The 17,056-nt window shown below is 41.6% G+C and overlaps 1 protein-coding gene across 1 annotated transcript; it reads right to left on the bottom strand.

Annotated features, from left to right (window-relative positions):
- Positions 1–380: 380 nt before the first annotated feature.
- NPS (neuropeptide S) lies at positions 381–4,611 on the bottom strand. The gene is made up of 3 exons (XM_043596124.1): positions 4,552–4,611; positions 4,289–4,393; positions 381–1,111 (listed from the first exon to the last, which is right to left on the bottom strand). The coding sequence occupies exons 1-3, from the start codon at positions 4,609–4,611 to the stop codon at positions 932–934; spliced, it is 345 nt and encodes a 114-aa protein (XP_043452059.1). The 3' UTR covers positions 381–931.
- Between the last annotated feature and the right edge of the window lie 12,445 nt (positions 4,612–17,056).

The raw sequence follows: 17,056 nt of genomic DNA, 5'->3' as shown, positions 1-17,056 counted from the left end.
AACATAATGATTTTCTTGGTCAGAATGCCCTTAGTGTACTGCAGAATCAAATAGGCATGTACACATTTATTAAAGTTGGGCCTCTGAAGAAATAACACGCAAACCAATGTTACGTTATCCTTTTAAAACGAGTAATGTCGGGAGTTACAGTGGAAGGAGGGTCCAGGTCTTTCCTGGAAAGGAAAGGAGTGGGGTGTTAATCGGCACAATTTGGAGGAACCGATTCACAAAGGACCCCCTCCCCCCACACACCACAGGGCAACTAGCAGTTCCTGTATTGTCATTATTGTTACTGGCACTATTTCTGTGTTTTAAGATAAAAGGAAACGACAAACTTCCAAGACAAAACAACAATCCACGTCCAAGTATATTTGATGGAAAGAACAGCAAGGGTTACACCCAGAGGGCACAGCTGACGTTTATTTCTGGTATCAGTGAATTGATGGAAGAAAACACAGTGGTAGCATGAATCTCAACTTTGGGTGATCTCACAAGACTCTCTGAGAAACTGAAATCACACATCCCAGAAGAATTGGTTCTTCTGAGTCATTTCAGAAAGCCGTATTTAAAAGAAAAAAAAATCAGTATTCTGATATACAGTATTACAGGCAGGAAAAAAATCATTACCATTGTCATTACAGTAAAACTGCTCGTACTTTCTGGCCAATTTAAGATCAAAGCAAATGTGCCCATCCTTAGTCAGGGAAGTTGCTAACTGATCACATAAATAGTTTATTCTCTTGCTGTGGAAGTTTGGGGCAGGTTTACCTGTTTTTCAAACTCAATTTACTCTGTACCAGCTCAGAGAAGAATGATATTTAAGAATTGAGAGCACACCAACACTTAATGATAAAGATATAACTGACTTTTAGCACATCAGTCACACTCTACAAAGTTTGAAATTAATTCCCAGAGTCCTTTGCACACTTATTCATGATTTTGCTCTTCGAAAGGAAGTTTTTTTCATCCCTGTTCCAACTCCATTGCGAAAGGACCTTTTCATGAATGTCTTCTCCAAAATTGGCTTTAGAAAATCTAGTCCCTCGCTCCTGTCCATCCTGGTTGGGCAGCTGTTCAGCAGGATGAGAAAGTAATCAGATTTTCCAGGCACCTGGCAATTCAGATGGGAGAGGAGGGAGAGAACACAGCTTTAGGGTTAAAAGTTTATTTCAATAGTAAGAATTTTCAAAACATGAAGGCAGTAAATCCAATGACTCCAACATTTCTGAGGGAAATTTTGCCAGAACACAATAGACAATTTATCTAGATACAAAATATTATTCAGAGCTCTTGTCTAATTTTTATACCCTTATGTAATTGCTGTTACCCAGTCCTTGCATCATACACCATATGTAGTTATCTGGTTGCTATTACTTTATAAAGAATCTTTCACTTGGCACTAATGAGTCCTGGGAAGTTTTTTAAATTCACTAAGAAAAACGACACATGATAACCAAACTTTGGGGTTCAGTGGGAAACACTTCCTTTCTGTGCTTTGTCCTGGGCCATTTGCCAAGATTCTCCATCAGGATATCTTGCTACTTGAACAATGGGATCTTCATCTTTTGACTTTGGCTCAGCTCCTCATAAGTGGCTCAAAGACCTGGATAGTGTAAGGGGCACTTTGTCTCAAAAGAAATATACACGTGGAATCTTAGAGCTCACATTGGCCATTGAGAATCTGCAGTTCAACCTCACACTTTCTAGATGAAGAAACCAAGTAAAGAGCAAACGGCACATCCCAAGAAACAGGGCTGGACAGTTCCAGGAAGTGGGCCTGACCCAGGGATCGAGTAAGAATTTTCAACACTTGTCAATCACAAAAGAGGGATTTCAGAGGACGTACAATGTTGATGAGGCATCACTGCAAATCCCATCAATAAATGGAGCAAAGATTCATTCGTGATCTTCTTTGTGGTAAATGTTTTATGTGCTTCATTTCATTTTATCCCCTCAGAAAGCTCTATGTGTGAAGTAGGTATTATTATTGCTAAGTTTTACATGAGGAGATTAAATGCCTCGTAGGTGAAGCAGGGATTTGAGTGGAAGCATCTGACTCCAAGTCCATGTTTCTCAACCACACGAGAACAATAAGAGGAAAAGGGGCTGGGCCACCTGGGTGGCTCAGTCAGTTGAGCATCTGACTCTTGATACTGACTCAGGTCATGATCTCATGGTTCGTGGGATCAAGCCCTACATCAGGCTGTGTGCTAGCACATAGCTTGCTTGGGATTCTCTTTCTCTCCCTCTCTTTCTGTCCTTCCCCTGCTTGCTCTCTCTCTCTCTCTCTCTCTCTCTCTCTGCCCCTCTCCCAATTGTGCTCTTTCTCTCTCTCTCTCTCTCTGTAAAAATAAACATTTTTTTTAAAAGAGGAAAGAGTGGCTGAATGGTCTTATTATAAAGAAAGAAACATACTACAAAGTGAAAATTACACATTATCCTTTTCTGGTGCAGTAAACCAAGTGTGGTTTCAGGTAACTTTAGAAGTTGAAATGGGGACAGAGTGGGGGAAAAGAATGCTCTCTGGGATCTTCATCTATGACTTGGTGGTTTACTGAAAGTTCCAGCAGTCTGCTCCCAGGCAAACCATTCCCATTGGCTTCTGAAAAAAAAGATTTTTTTTTTCTTTTTTGGACCCAGCGATAGTCTGACAGGGTTTCAGAAATATTGGTCATGATAAAACCAATCAAAAACTCTTATTTGAATGCTCACTATGTGTTTTCCCCTGTGTTAATGGAAGAAATCTAAGCACAATATAATGTCATCTATTTTAAATCCCCAGCAAGGAGGGGCCTATGAATCATTTCAGAAAAGGAAGCATTCCAGTTCTTTACAGAAATATTCATGATGCCACCTTTATATTGAAAAAGAAATGCATCTGTTCTGGTTATGGGATCCTGAAAACATCCCTTAAAAAGATACCGATATACTTTGCTGATCATTGAAGGGAGTCCTTGCCAGAGCTGACTTATTAACAGAATAATATGGTATACTTGCTTAGTTGATGGACTCTATGAAGTTCACAACAAATATTACAAAAGCCTATATATCATTTCTCTGCATGATTACTCACTTTAAACAGTCAAATTGGTACCATTGCTACACGATGGAGTTATAATGAGAACAGAATTGTCACATGCAAAAACAGAAATATGGAAAATACTGAAAGAAGAAACATTTCATTTATGGACAAGCAGATTTGTAAGTACATTAGAAGAAAGTACATTCTTAATTTAAAAAAAAAAGCCACACACAAATGCCTCTTGTTCAACAGAAATGTCATGAACAAACCTTGGGGAAAAGAATAAAAAGTAATTAGGAAGACACTTGAGAAAATATACCAATTTATGGGTTGTGACTCATCAACCTGATCAATATGGTTGGTGTCTTATAGAATCAATGACTCAATTAGTGTTGAATGCTCATAGGACTAAATCAGGAAAAAAGAAGCTGGCTTAAGTAAACAAGAAATAGAAAAATGACAAATGCAAAGATTAGTGAGAAGACCAATAATATAAACAGCTAGAGCATTATGTTTGGACATTTATCTATTATTTAGGATTTATGTAGCATCTCATTATCCTAAAAATAGTTTCATGAATTACATTGATTCAGTAATTACAGTATGCCAGCTTAAGTTTCAATGAACACAAAACGTATTAGGCAACAAAATAATGTTTGAAATTTTAAACAATGTATTGACATTAAAACAACTGAAATATCATGTCGAAATACTATTCAAAATGCCAAAGAAAGATGTTCATTTTCTCAAGGTTTTGAACAGTTCAATGATTAAAGTTGGAAGCTCAGTCAATATTCTTGAATAAATATATGAATTAATATATCATATGATATTTCATTGATTTCTGATGTATTATCTATGCTCTATATCTGAAAAAGTTACCATTTTTATAAAATTAGTAAATTCACTATTTAAAACAAATGACCCATTGTATTTGTAATGCAGTTTCAATGGTTAAATGTTCACTTTGATCCTCGGTGAACACATGTGGAATAAATAAATTGTTGTGGGCAAAACTATGTACATTTTAAATTGAAATTAATGCTTTTCTATGCAGGAGCCCAAACAAATTTGAATAAGTCTAGCATTATTTATTGTCACATAAATGCTTCTTTTTACTAATTTCGTGACTCTACTTGTATTTTTTTCATTGAAAACTCTACTAATGAGAAATTACTTTTCTGTCACATATTCCTTAAGATTATTTTCGAATTTAAACACTTATAAGCCACCTAGTCAAGCATCAAAATAGAGGCAAACTCTTACCTTAGAAGGTGGAACGGGATAAGACCAGAACACATGCATTGTAGAAATCAACAGAAGTAGAATAAGACTGAATTTTAATGAGCTGTAGGATAAGAGGAAACAAACCTTAAGATTAGTTTCATTTAGGCAAGTACAAATGTAAAAAAGCATATACAAATTCAACATTTTTCTTTGTGGAAAAAAGCAGTCTTTTACCTAATCATTTTGGGTTTTTGGAAATCTCTGCAGATCGGTGGTTTTATTGCCAAATTCCTCACACTTACTGTCAGATCTTCCTTGGGTGACCCTTTTATACCAGAAAAGTTCAGGAGTAAAAATGTCATCACGTCCCATCATATGTGACTAACTGGTTCTTTTTTTGTTCTTGTTAAGTCAGAAAAGGACAATAACACACAGGCATTGTCACGGAGCTACCAAGGATTGACTTCATTTAAAGTTTGCCATTAAAAATGTCCTTCAAAAGCATTGTCTTCTGAACTGCGTCATTGTGACACGGACGGCTAGAGGTCTCAGAAGAAACCACAAGTTTGTTTAACTTAAAGTTCAACACTTCAGAAGGATGGTGTTATTTCTTTGAATGTCCCAGGCATCTTGTTTCAGAGACTAATGCAAAATCCTTACAAGAATACAGAGCACCTACCCTCACAAAGCACACAGTTTATTTTTTCCACAATGGATTTCCTTCCTTTGGGACTTCTGAGGTGAAAGCAGGGAAACAAGTATCACCTCCTTTTGCCACTAGTCACTCAAATAAAAGAAGGACCTTGTATCTACCCCCTTTCTATGCACATACCCAGAGCTCCAGGCATTGAGCTCTGGAAGAGCTGCCTGCCATGGCCTCCTTCTTCTCTCCAGGGCTTAGAATTTCTCCAAGAAGCCTTTGCTATCCCTGCACACCAATGGGAATCCACATTAATAAATTGATTCAGGAGTGCTAAGTGTGAACAGATGTTGCTGAGGCTTACAATGGAGAAGGACATCAAGGGAGGTGCTCTGCTTGGATAACTAGTCTTTCTGAGATGAAGCCAACATTTTTTTAATACAAAGCAACCGAGGGAAATCCTTGCTTCCTCAAGATCAGCACCTTTTGGAGGACAAAGCCGCCCTGTGTCTGGGACATTTGTTACCTATTTGTCAGTGCTACATCCCCTTCTTTAGGGAACTGCCAACCAGTATGATTCTCATGTATTGTCGATCATACAGAGTCGCTTTTTGCCTCCCACAAGGAAAAGCAGGTGACCCAGATCCTCAAGAGCACAAAGATCACAGGGATTAGTGCCAAGTTTGGAGGGGCATATGATCCAACATATTTATCATAGTCTTTTTGGGGGATATCATATGGAGGTTGGGAGCTAAAGAGCTTTAAGAACACCAAAAACTAAACACACACATTTCCTTTCGGTATCTCTTTAAACCCAGCTAAAATAAACACATAAGAACAAAAGGAATGGGAGAGAAGATGATGGCAGTGGTGTTTTGCTGAGTGATGAGCAATTGACTAAGACTGAGAAAAGTTCTTATGAAAATAGTTGAGTAACAGACCCTCCAAAGACTCAAGTATTCATGGAGCCAGTGGTTTGGATGTAGTGAAGGCAGCACGAAAACAAAAAGGATCGGCTTGAAGTTTAAGAATCAGTTCAATCTCACATCTCTCCACTTCCCATGTCCAGACAACTTCTGCTCCGGCAGAGGAATATAGGTCTATTCTAAGGAAATGGTAAAGCAGAGTGCCTCCTGAATGAGGAAATCAGGTGTAGTGGTGTTAGAGGGTACTCTTCTGAAAACAGAGGTTGAACAAGTGTTACGGTCAGGGTCTCTTCTTGGCACAACTCCTGCACATGGTTAGATGTGTCTTTACTCTCAAGACACGTGAATGGAATGCGGAATCTGCCCAGCTCAAGACAAAACACCTAGAGGTACAGACATCAGCATTCCTTCCTAAAAGCAGTCCAGCCCAGTGAAATTCACTAACGTCTAAGGCTGACAGTACCCAATAACACACGCATTTATGGATGTTTTAACCCGTCAATCTTAACACAAACAGACAACTCAGAGATGAAACTGAAATGAGTACAGGACACTTATAAAAGCAGAACTGGTAAGAACAAAGAAAATGGGAGAGAAGTCTGTAGCAACAGTGTTTTACCTTGAAAGATGGAAACCAACAAACAGGAAGTAAAAGTAACTTGAAGGAAACAGAGAGAAAACAAGAGAAGAAAACTTAAAAACAAATAAATGAATAAAACTAATATTATTCCAAAGAGAAGAGGAGATATTGTATCTATAAAATAAAAACATAATGCTATATAAAGCAAATCATTTGCAGGACAAAAAGGAGCTCATGAAAATTAAAACTATTTAAAAAACTCAGTAGAAGGATTGAAAGATAGGGTTGCATAAATCTTCAAGACTTCACAGAAAAAAAAAACAAGGAGAAAAATTAAGATAATTAAGGAAGAGTGCCCACCCAGCAGTTCTAACATATAAATAATAGAAATTCTAGAAAAGAAAACAGGGAAAAAATGAGAGGAGAGGGAATCATCAATAAAGAAATTCAAGAACATTTCCCCTAACAAAAGATATTGACTTTCAGGATGGAAGGACTCATCAAGTGTCTGGCACTATGGATAAATTCAAACCATACCAAGATACATCATCATAAAATTTCAACAATTTGCATCCTATAAGCTTTCAAATTACCTACAAAGATTCAGATGCTGGAAATACTTTGGAAATCTCAAAAATAACATTGAGACCTAAGACGAGAATAGAGCAATGCCTTCAAAATTCTGGAGAAAAATGATAGCCAATCTAGAATTAATTCCCAACGAAACTATCCCTTCAGTGAAAGACTATAACAAACATTTTCAAGATCTCCAAATTACACTTCCCTCCTTCCCTTTGTCAGGAAGCACTGCAGGATACCTCCCCCCAAAAATAAGCATATGCACCTATAAAGAAGAAAATGTGAGCGACACATGTAACAGGAGATCAATACAGGAGACAAAGGAAGAAAATTCCCAGGATTATGGTAAGAACAGATCCCCAGTGAGACCTGCACACCAGGCTTGAAGGGCACAAAGTCCATATTGGTGTGTGCTAGAAGATTCTGGGATATATTTCTTAAGATGAAAGCCGAAGAATATCTGTATGTCTTGAGAGAAGAACTAGGCAACAGAGGAATTTGGGGTTGACTTAGTGACAAATCTGAAGAAAAGTAAAGAAAATGGAAAATAAATCGAAAGTACAGAAAAAGATATTCGTTCCAATGAAAACAAAGATATGTAGGAAACAAAAGTAGTCACAGTTAACTACTTGACTCAATGGAAAGTATCACTTGCATAGTCACAATAATGTAATTATTGAATAATGGTCTAACCAAGGGGTAGTTTACCTAAATTGGGAGCTAGGTGTTAGAAATGATATATTTCTGTCGTGTGGTGAATTGCCTAACTTGTATAGAGAGAATTCAAGCTATAATGCTCAAAAATAAAAAATCAAAATCAGTCATATTATTGAGAGATAAATAGAAAGACAATCAGCCAGAAAGTTTGAAAACGATGACTCAGACAGGCAATGGAATAAGAGGTACAAAATGCTGTTTTCACAGAATTTCACCTTATAACTATTCCATCCTTGGGGCTCCTGAGTCGCTCAGTTGGTTGAGCACCCGACTTTGGCTCAGGTCACGATCTCATGGTTTGTGAGTTCAAGTCCCACATCGGGCTCTCTGCTGTTAGCACAGAGACTGCTTCTCTCTCTCTCTCTCTCTCTCTCTCTCTCTCTCTCTCTCTCTCTCTTTCTCTCTCTCTCTCTGTCTCTCAAAAATAAACATTAAGAAAAAGAACTATTTCATCCTTGAAATTGTGTGCATGTGATAAAACTGTGATAAAAGTAAAATTTTTAAAAATGCTATCACTATGTACTAGATATACATGGATGTAACAGAGAACACCTTTACTATTATGTATAGAAAATGTGCCTGATAAGGAGGCCCAGAAGTCAGAGAAGATGAAGGGGGGGGGGCGGTTAGGAGAGAAGGAGAGAGACAGACAGACAGACAGAGGTAGAGGTAGAGAGAGAGAAAGAGAGACAAAGACAGAGACCTGATGGTATTGTTAACCTTCTGGATCCATGCTTGAAATTAATTTCTCTCCTCTGATACCCCATTCACATAAGCCAAAACCCCTTTTTACACATACTAGTCATTTAACAAGAAAGTTTAACTACCATACCCTGTATTTATTTACTGAGTGCTTACTATGCACGACCTCTTTCTATGGGTCAGTTCAGTAAGTCTGTATCCAGATTCTAAGAAGGCACTATTATGTTCCACCCTCAGCGGAAGAGACCGACTGTCATGGAGGTTAAACAACCTGCCCAATATCACACTGCTTGTGAAGGTCAGAACCAGGTTTTGATCCCAGTTCTGTGTGACTTCAGAGACCACACTTCAAGTAGTGTGCTATAGTCCACACTCAAAGACCTAGAATGTTGTTCATCTACTCAGCTCTGGAGGAAACAGCACTTATGACATTCAAGCCTCCTCTCCCTGAGGATACACACACACACACACACACACACACTTGAAATTTAATCCTCTGGGTCTTTCAAGCAAGATGTTAATGTGAATCTCTTGGTAACATTTCCCCATGCCATCACTTGACAATTCTTAGATGCCATCGTTCCCAGCCCCAACCCCAGCTTATGACCTTGTCCTTCCTCTGGACATGACAACGAATTAGCTGGTGGTCTCTTACTCCCCTACTTTTCCAGGGTGGAGTGGCCCTCTGTAATTTTAAGGTTCATGTTCCTCTTTGTATCCTCAGATATCCTGCAAGACAACTGTCTGAGATGTATTTTGCACTCACCTCGAGGGCATCATTTGGATACTTAACCATATACTGCCTTAAATGGCTTTACAGCGTTTCTCCTCTTTTCCAGTGAGTGTTTGCTTTGTCTCCTTGGAACTTCTTGGGAGCTTCACTTTTCCAAATATATTGCTATGTTTATTGACAGTGCGTTTTTTGTTTGTTGAAATAAATCCATATCACTTGGAAACATTTCAGTGTAGGAGATCCAGAGAGGTTGTCAAATCTGAAAACCCTGGAGGTCTAATTGTCAGAATAGATGCCCAAGAATTTGATGTCAACATGCTTTCCAGAAGTTCTTCTTGATAACTCAAGCCTGTCCCAACTTCTCTGGATCTTCCAGGTGGAAGCATTTAGATCAGATGCTCTTGGTTAGACATCCATGAAATCCCAAGGAGATCCACAGGTGGGCTTCAGAGCCCTTGGATCCTCTAAAGTTGAATGTTGATAATTGTGCTTCTTTGTAGATGGACATTTATCTGAGAAGAGGAAGCAGAAATTTGCATCACATTCTCAGATTTCCTGAGATCCATAACCTATCTCCCTCCCCTACAGATAGGAATTACTGACTTAGACATAAATCTATAACAGGCCCAAATTATCTCACCACAGACAAAATCAAACCGATGGTGGTTCTTCTTTCCGTTGCCATCTGCCCTCATGGCACTCATTTACTCATCTGTTTGGAAAGCCGGACTAGTAAAGTGTACTAAGACTTAATAGTGAATGAGGCTGATAGGATTTTCCTGGTACAGGCTTGATATGGCAGGTGAGATCCTTGTTCAGACATACTTACTCCCTCCTTTCTCTTCTCTCCATGGACAGAGTGTACTTCCTTATTCCTTGACTTTGTAACTGGCTATGAAACTTGTTTTGGCAGATGGATCTTAGAAGACATATTGCCAAAGAAGCGTGAAAAGCCGTTGCGTGGCTGGCCTTGTCTTCCTGCACTTCTGTCATTGCCCTGAGAGCGTGTTGGCCTGTGACTCTGAGAGCAAGGTGAGAGACTCGTGTCGCAGAGCTGCCCGGACATACCTAGCCTCTGGCCTCTGGCCAGTAGTCAAATGCAGACACATGAGAAGGCCTAGCTAAGGTCAATAGAGGTGTCCATCACAGTTAGGTTTGATTAGCCACCCTAGCCTGTAGAAGTGTCAGCAATATTAAATAATTATTGTTTTATTTATTTATTTATTTATTTATTTATTTAATATGAAATTTATTGTCAAATTGGTTTCCATACAACACCCAGTGCTCATCCCAACAGGTGCCCTCCTCAATGCCCATCGCCAACTTTCCCCTCCCTCTCACCACCCATCAACCCTCAGTTTATTCTCAGTTTTTAAGAGTCTCTTATGGTTTGGCTTCCTCCCTCTCTAACTTTTTTTTCCCCTCCCCCCCCCCCCCCCACCATGGTCTTCTGTTAAGTTTCTCAGGATCCACATACGAGTGAAAACATATGGTTTTAAATCAGTGCATTTTGGGGTATTTTGTTATACAGCAAACCAGTGCATTAGTAGTTCAGTGAACATTCACTAAAGTGAATAAATAACAAAAAGCCTTGAATGCTGTGTGAAGGAACCAAGATTCCAGCTTAAATCTAGCCTTGTAATTGCTGCTGACATTTTGACCTTCCCTCCCCAACCAGAAAGATCCTCTGACAATACTCCCTGGAACCATGACTGGGAGCAGGGAAGTCTCCTCCCACACTGGCAACTGACCAAAGAGCAGTCACCTCTCATACGTGGTAATCAAAATTATAGACTTGTAAGACTGTAAAATCAATTGTTCAACCCCTGTGTATATCCACAGGAAAGACTTCTGCCTTCAGAAGGAACTTCCACTGCGTGAATCAATTTGACCAAACAATGTTTAGCTTAAGAGGTGTTCAGTCTTCCACTTGTTCACTGGATACCTAATTTTTGGTCATCTGCTCTGTTCTGGGCCCAGGGGACACAAGAGTGAACAAGACAACTCCATCTCTTGTCTTCACTGAGCTCTTGGCTAACGTTCTGTTAGCGAGATTTATATTTGCATTTTGAGCCTTTTTTTTTTGGTTTATTTATTTATTTTGGGTGTGAGAGAGAAAGAGTGTGTGTGCACATGTGCATGAGCTGGGGAGGGGAAGAGAGAGTGGGAGAGAAAATCCCCAGCAGGCTCCATTCTGTCAGCATGGAAGCTGACTTGAACTCGAACTCACAAACCATGAGATCATGACCTGAGCCGAAATTGAGTGGGATGCTTAACCAACTGAGCCACTCAGGCGCCTCCGTTTCGAGCTTATTAAACACAGGCCCCAGGCAGCAGGAGGGTAGACCCTGTGAGAGGGCAGTGCTGGGGCTCAGGTCATATAAAATTGGCCCTGACTTTTAAGGCAGAGCCAAAGCTCCACCATCTCACCTTCCTTTCCAAACTATAGACCAAGGCCTGACTTTCTATGAACTAAAGCAGAGCCTTTTGCTGCTTATTTAGAGTCTAGGATCAAAATGCATGAGTCCACAGCATTATCACCAAATGAAATCCATCCTAATCTATAAATGTCTAGTACCTAGGGCTTTTCTTTCAACTAGGTTTTGATTGTCTGGAGGAGATACAATGCCAAGCACTGGGTAGCTGAATAGAGGTGATAGCTTCTGGGCACATAATGGAAGGAAAAGAGAACTAGGGCCCAGAGCTCTACTTAGCACTGGTTCATGAGGGTTTTGCCTGGGGCTGGACCATCTCTTGGTGACAGGGCCTGAAGTGTGACAATACTTATGGTGCAGTTAGAACACGCAAAGACCCATTGTCAACACCTAAAGGATTAGTTCACGCTCGACTCAGCCTTGGAATTTAATGGGCTTCTCATTGAAAGTTTACCTCTTATTTGTCACAAGGTAACTGTCTTAGGGACACCCATGCCCTTTTCATAAATGTCCTCATGACATCAGCATGAAAGCCAGAGGGAGAAGGAACAAACCCTTTTTGACTTTTGCTTTTCCTTGATCACCCCTCAAGTTGGGTAACCCTCTCTGAATCATGCTTCAGAAGTTCAAGTACATCAAGTCAGACAGCTCTTGGACTGAAAAGATCAAAGAAGGCCTCTTCTTTTATAATTTCCAGAGCTTCCTGTTACAATACTCGAAAACTTCCCACAAACACCAACTTTGCTGCTGCTGGGTTTAGCTCCTTGCTAAGCCCAGGATGTGGAACTGTGTTCAAATGACGTTAAGGAGATGAGTCACAAGTTGGAAAAGGTTATCAGCTCAGTGTAATTTAGGGTTTGGGCGCCTTTAAAGAAATTCTACAATTGATTCCATGTTCACACATTATGACACGCATTAACTCCCGCATCTTTTGGCATATATGGAAAAATCAATTTAATTTTACTGCTTCTTAATTCATATAACTATTATATCCTCTGAAAGTATAATTAAAATGCAGAATGTGGCTGAGTGTATTTTCTGGTTTTATATTAGAATAAGAGAAATAAAGGCTTGTGCAAGGCTTAGGTTAATTTATTGAAATAAATCCTTGCTCCAATTCATGGCTGCTCCTAAAATGCTTTTGTTACAGTTTTCATGTAGGTACTCAGAATGGGCCCAGGGCTTAAGATCAATGTTCTATGGAAATGAGAAGCAAAGAAAATCCAGAAGGCGATGGTGGAATATAAGCAGTGCAAGAAACTCTCCTTGTTTGTTTAGAGCCTTGCTTCACAGCATTGGCACGACTGACATTTGGGGCTGACGATCTTGGTTATTGGAAGCTGTCTTGTGCATTGCAGGATGTTTAGCAGCATCTGTAGCCTCTACTCAGTAGATATCAGTGGCACCAACACCCTACCTGTGACCACCAAAAATGTCTCTAGACACTACCAAAAATCCCTGGGAGAGGGGAACTAAATCACCCCCAGTTGAGAACCACTGTTAAGAGATAAATAAGCTCTATGTGCTTTCTTTCTCCTGCTGGAGGCAGACATTTGGGGCAGCTATACATTTTACGAGTACGGTATCATCGTTAATTGGCAGCATATTTTTCTTTCTTGATGATGCGTGAAATAGTGGTGCATCTTCTAATTGACAGGGTCTCAGATTCAATGAGATACAGTTATTTTAAGAAAACCTCAAAAACAGCATTTGAGATAAATAACATGTTTTACATGTTGATTTAAATAATTAGTAATAAAATACGCTACGAGTATTTTTCACTGACATATGTTCTTCGTCACAAACTTCTGCACATGGCTCTAGTTTTCTTACCTTTTGATTGTATTTTAATGAAACTCTGAAGTTTGTAAGAAGGCAGATGTTATGTTAGACATAGTCTCATCATATCATGACTGGCATTTTGTTTAATAAACCCATTAATCATTGATGTGCTATCTACAGCATACTACTTGGGTACCCAATAGAGAGTGGCTGGAAATGGCCTAAGGAATGACTGAGAGAAGGGAAAATCCTGTTACAAAGCACCCTGCTCTGCCAGGGACTGGGCAGCTTTCTGAAACCATTCTAGGGAACGTTCTCTGCAGCAGGTCAACATTTCGTTTATGGATTTCATTTAAGAATCAGTAGGGTGCACTATATGCCAGGGGCCATGTGAGGTTCTGGGGTGCAGTGATAAGAAAACACCACAAAGGAGTCAATGAAGAGAGAAATGGGAACTCCAAGGTCAGGATGGGGGTGGAAAAAGCATCTAAAAGAACCCAGCCTTGACTGTGAGGAAGGGACAGAACAGCATGTGCTCCGGCCAGGACAGGGAAGGAGCCACAGTCACCTGAGGACCTACTGGTGGCTCAGTCTGGCTGCTGCAGAGACCCATTTCGGAATGTAGAGCAGAGTCTCCATTGTGTAGGGCATGCATGCCCTGGACCTGATCCCAAGCCCTTACAGATGCCATCAAAGACCTTTAAGCAGGAGTGATGGCCCACTCAGATCTGTGTTTTAGAAGAATGGTCTGGCTGCCAGAAGCAGGCAGAAATGGAGGGTCAGTGACTGGAGCAGACAGGCTCCTCCATGGGCTGTGGTTAGGGTCCAGAAGAGAAGACTGGCCTATGAACCCAGGGGGTGGTGACCAAGGTAGAGACATTTTGGAAACAGAAATTAACTGGCCCAGTTCCTAGATGGATGGGTGGGGTGGTGAGATATCAGGAGTGATCTTTTCACCAGCTCCTCCAGAATGCCATTCCCCACAAGCCCAGCCACTGCCTCCCACCTTCCCCCTACCCTCTACCCAGAGAGCCTTCAACTGCATGAGGCTTCCAGTCTGTCATCTCCCTCTCAGGTCCTCTGCTCCATCAGCCAGCTCAGAGCCCACAATCCATCTTCAAATGTATGCCCCTGAAAGTGCTTCTCCCTCCCTCTAACAAACATGACTGGAAAGACTCCAACCATGAACAAACCCAAGTGAGACCATCTGTGAGCCCCGCTCACGTTATGACCACAGGAAAACCCCACAATAATGTGTCCTGGTGTCATGCAAAAAGTCATGACCACAAATCCCCTGGGACCACAATTTTGCCCGATGAGCACAAAGTACCTGGTAAGTAGACCCATCCTCTCAGTGTATAAAAGGGGGGGTGGTTTGTACCCTCTCCTCTAACCCTCCTATGGCCCCATTATGCTCCCTCCCCCAACCCTCATATGCAAACCTGAGCTCATGACTTTGCCTCTTATGTTATCAAGAAAGCTGAAGCAGTGAGTCAGAAGCTGTTTTATCTTGTCACCATGGAACCCACCAACCCACTCATGACGGTTGCCATATACAGTCCCTGCCTGCTTGCTATGGGTGAAAGTCCCTGCTCCCATCAGGGGCCAAGCCCCCCAGTTCCTCAAGGACTTTGTGGCTACAGTTATCTCCATTCTCCCTTGTGTTCTCTCTGTCTCTCTGTCTCTGTCTCTCATAGATTACTACCCTCAGCTTACAAACACATTGTCATAGTTTATATCAGGAAAAAAAAATCTGGATATTCTTTTAAAAATATCCCACAAAATAAGTCCCTCAACCTATTCCAGGCTGGCCCCTCCACCATGGGTTTTTCTGCTAAGGTCACCAAAGATCTTTTCAAACATGTGGTCGCTGCTCTGTTCCCATGTCACCTGATCTCTCACCAGCCTGGGACACACATTACCAACCTCTTTCCTTTTTGAAACACTTTCTCCTCTCACCCTCCACGACACCACATTCTCCTGGTTTTCCCCTCCCTCGCTGACTATTCCTTTCCTACCTCTTTATGGCTCTTCCTCCTCTTATCAAACTTTGTGGGGTTTTTTTTTTTAACGTTTATTTATTTTTGAGACAGAGAGAGACAGAGCATGAACGGGGGAGGGGCAGAGAGAGGGAGACACAGAATCGGAAACAGGCTCCAGGCTCCAAGCCATCAGCCCAGAGCCCGACGTGGGGCACGAACCCACAGAGCGCGAGATGGTGACCTGAGCTGAAGTCGGACGCCCCACCGACTGAGCCACCCAGGCGCCCCCTCCAACTTTGAATGTGGCAAGTGACCAGTCACCATCCTGGACCCCATTCTCATGTCTCTGCACAATCTCCTTCAACAACCTTGTAGAGTCCTAAGGTTTACCCCGCCCCCCGCTTTTGTGTTCTCGTACACTCCCTAGGGTGCTGTATGCACATGGCCGACATGCCTGAAACAGCCTGCAAAGAGCTCTTGCCTGGCACCACTGCCGTTATTTACTTTCTAAAGTCTTTGACACACAATAGCCAGAGTGATCTGTAACAATCTTTAAAAATGTAGATTGTACGCTGTCATTGCCATGTCTTCCATTGCACTGAGAATGAAGTCCAAGCTGTTGTCCCTAGCCTAAAAGCCCTACTCAGAAGGTGCTGGCCTCCTGTGGGGGCTGGAGATGAAGAAGTGCGTACTTCTCGTCCCAATTACTCACAAGTGCTATTTGCACTTGGTGCTCAAAACCCAGATGCAGTCCCACACAGTGAAGAGCTGACTTGGCCAAAATGCCAACCATGTCTTGCCGAGAGAAACAAGGCACACGATTGGGACTCGGCCCACAGTTCTATGCCTGTGATGTGATCCCCTGAGTCTGCATGCTTGGCTCTACCTGCCTTAGACTTGGTCTTAATGTCCCTGCTGCAGCGAGGACTTCCCTGAGCCCCCATGAAACCACAAGGGAACCTTCCATCACATCACTATCCGATGCCTTCGTTTCTTTTGTTTGTTTTGGGTACCCTGCCCCAATCCCGCCAGGAGCAGGGAGGTAACCCTCTTGTTCCCTGTGTCATTAGCCACACAAAGAACAGTAAGGACTCAATAATTATTTGTTGAATCAATGAACAAGTGACTGAATGAAGAAATAAAGAAAATGGGCGAACTCAACCGCAAAAGGACTGCGGCAAAGTCTTGTTTTGTAAGGAGAAGAACCGCTCAGTGTTATTCTGGAAAAAGGATGTGTTTATTCAAAAAATACTTTACGAGCTCCTCTCTGGGACACGTTCTGTTCTCATCAATCACAAGGTGGCCTGTGTGGGAAACATAAACTATGAGTGGGTCAGGGGTTACTTTCTCCCTGCTTTTCCTGCCTCGTGTACCGCCAGTCACCCTTCCCCACACTTTCCCAGCCTCGAGGGTGGGGGCAGGGCCAACAGATGCAGGATCGATGGCCAAACAGTAGTAAAAGCTTGGGTGATGCGCCAACATGTGACAGACCCAGTCTCCCAGGAAGAAACATACTCCCAGGAAACAGCATACTGTTTTCTGCAAAGGGAGGATGCTGAGAGCTGCACCAAGGGCGCCAAGAGTGCCTGCATTCCTTTCCTTGGGAACAAGCAATGGGCGTTCAAGGCTCTTGACAGGGGGGCCTAGGGTATCCATGAGGATGGTCCTGGGATGGCTGACCAGACATCACGGTGCAGGGTGTCATGGCCAAGTGGGGCCGGGAGAGGATGA

The sequence above is a fragment of the Prionailurus bengalensis genome, chromosome D2 (assembly GCF_016509475.1).
Source record: "Prionailurus bengalensis isolate Pbe53 chromosome D2, Fcat_Pben_1.1_paternal_pri, whole genome shotgun sequence".
NCBI classification, from domain to species: domain Eukaryota; kingdom Metazoa; phylum Chordata; class Mammalia; order Carnivora; family Felidae; genus Prionailurus; species Prionailurus bengalensis.
Note: the sequence above shows the minus strand (reverse complement) of the source record. Positions and strands in the feature narration are given on the sequence as shown.

Coding starts and splice junctions, on each gene's coding strand:
- NPS (XM_043596124.1), bottom strand. CDS start 4,611: ATGACATTTTTACTCCTGAACTTTTCTGGTATAAAAGGGTCACCCAAG. Junction 4,394..4,551: donor CACCCAAGGAAGATCTGACA/GTAAGTGTGAGG, acceptor ACTAATCTTAAG/GTTTGTTTCCTCTTATCCTA. Junction 1,112..4,288: donor ATCCCGTTCCACCTTCTAAG/GTAAGAGTTTGC, acceptor CTGAATTGCCAG/GTGCCTGGAAAATCTGATTA.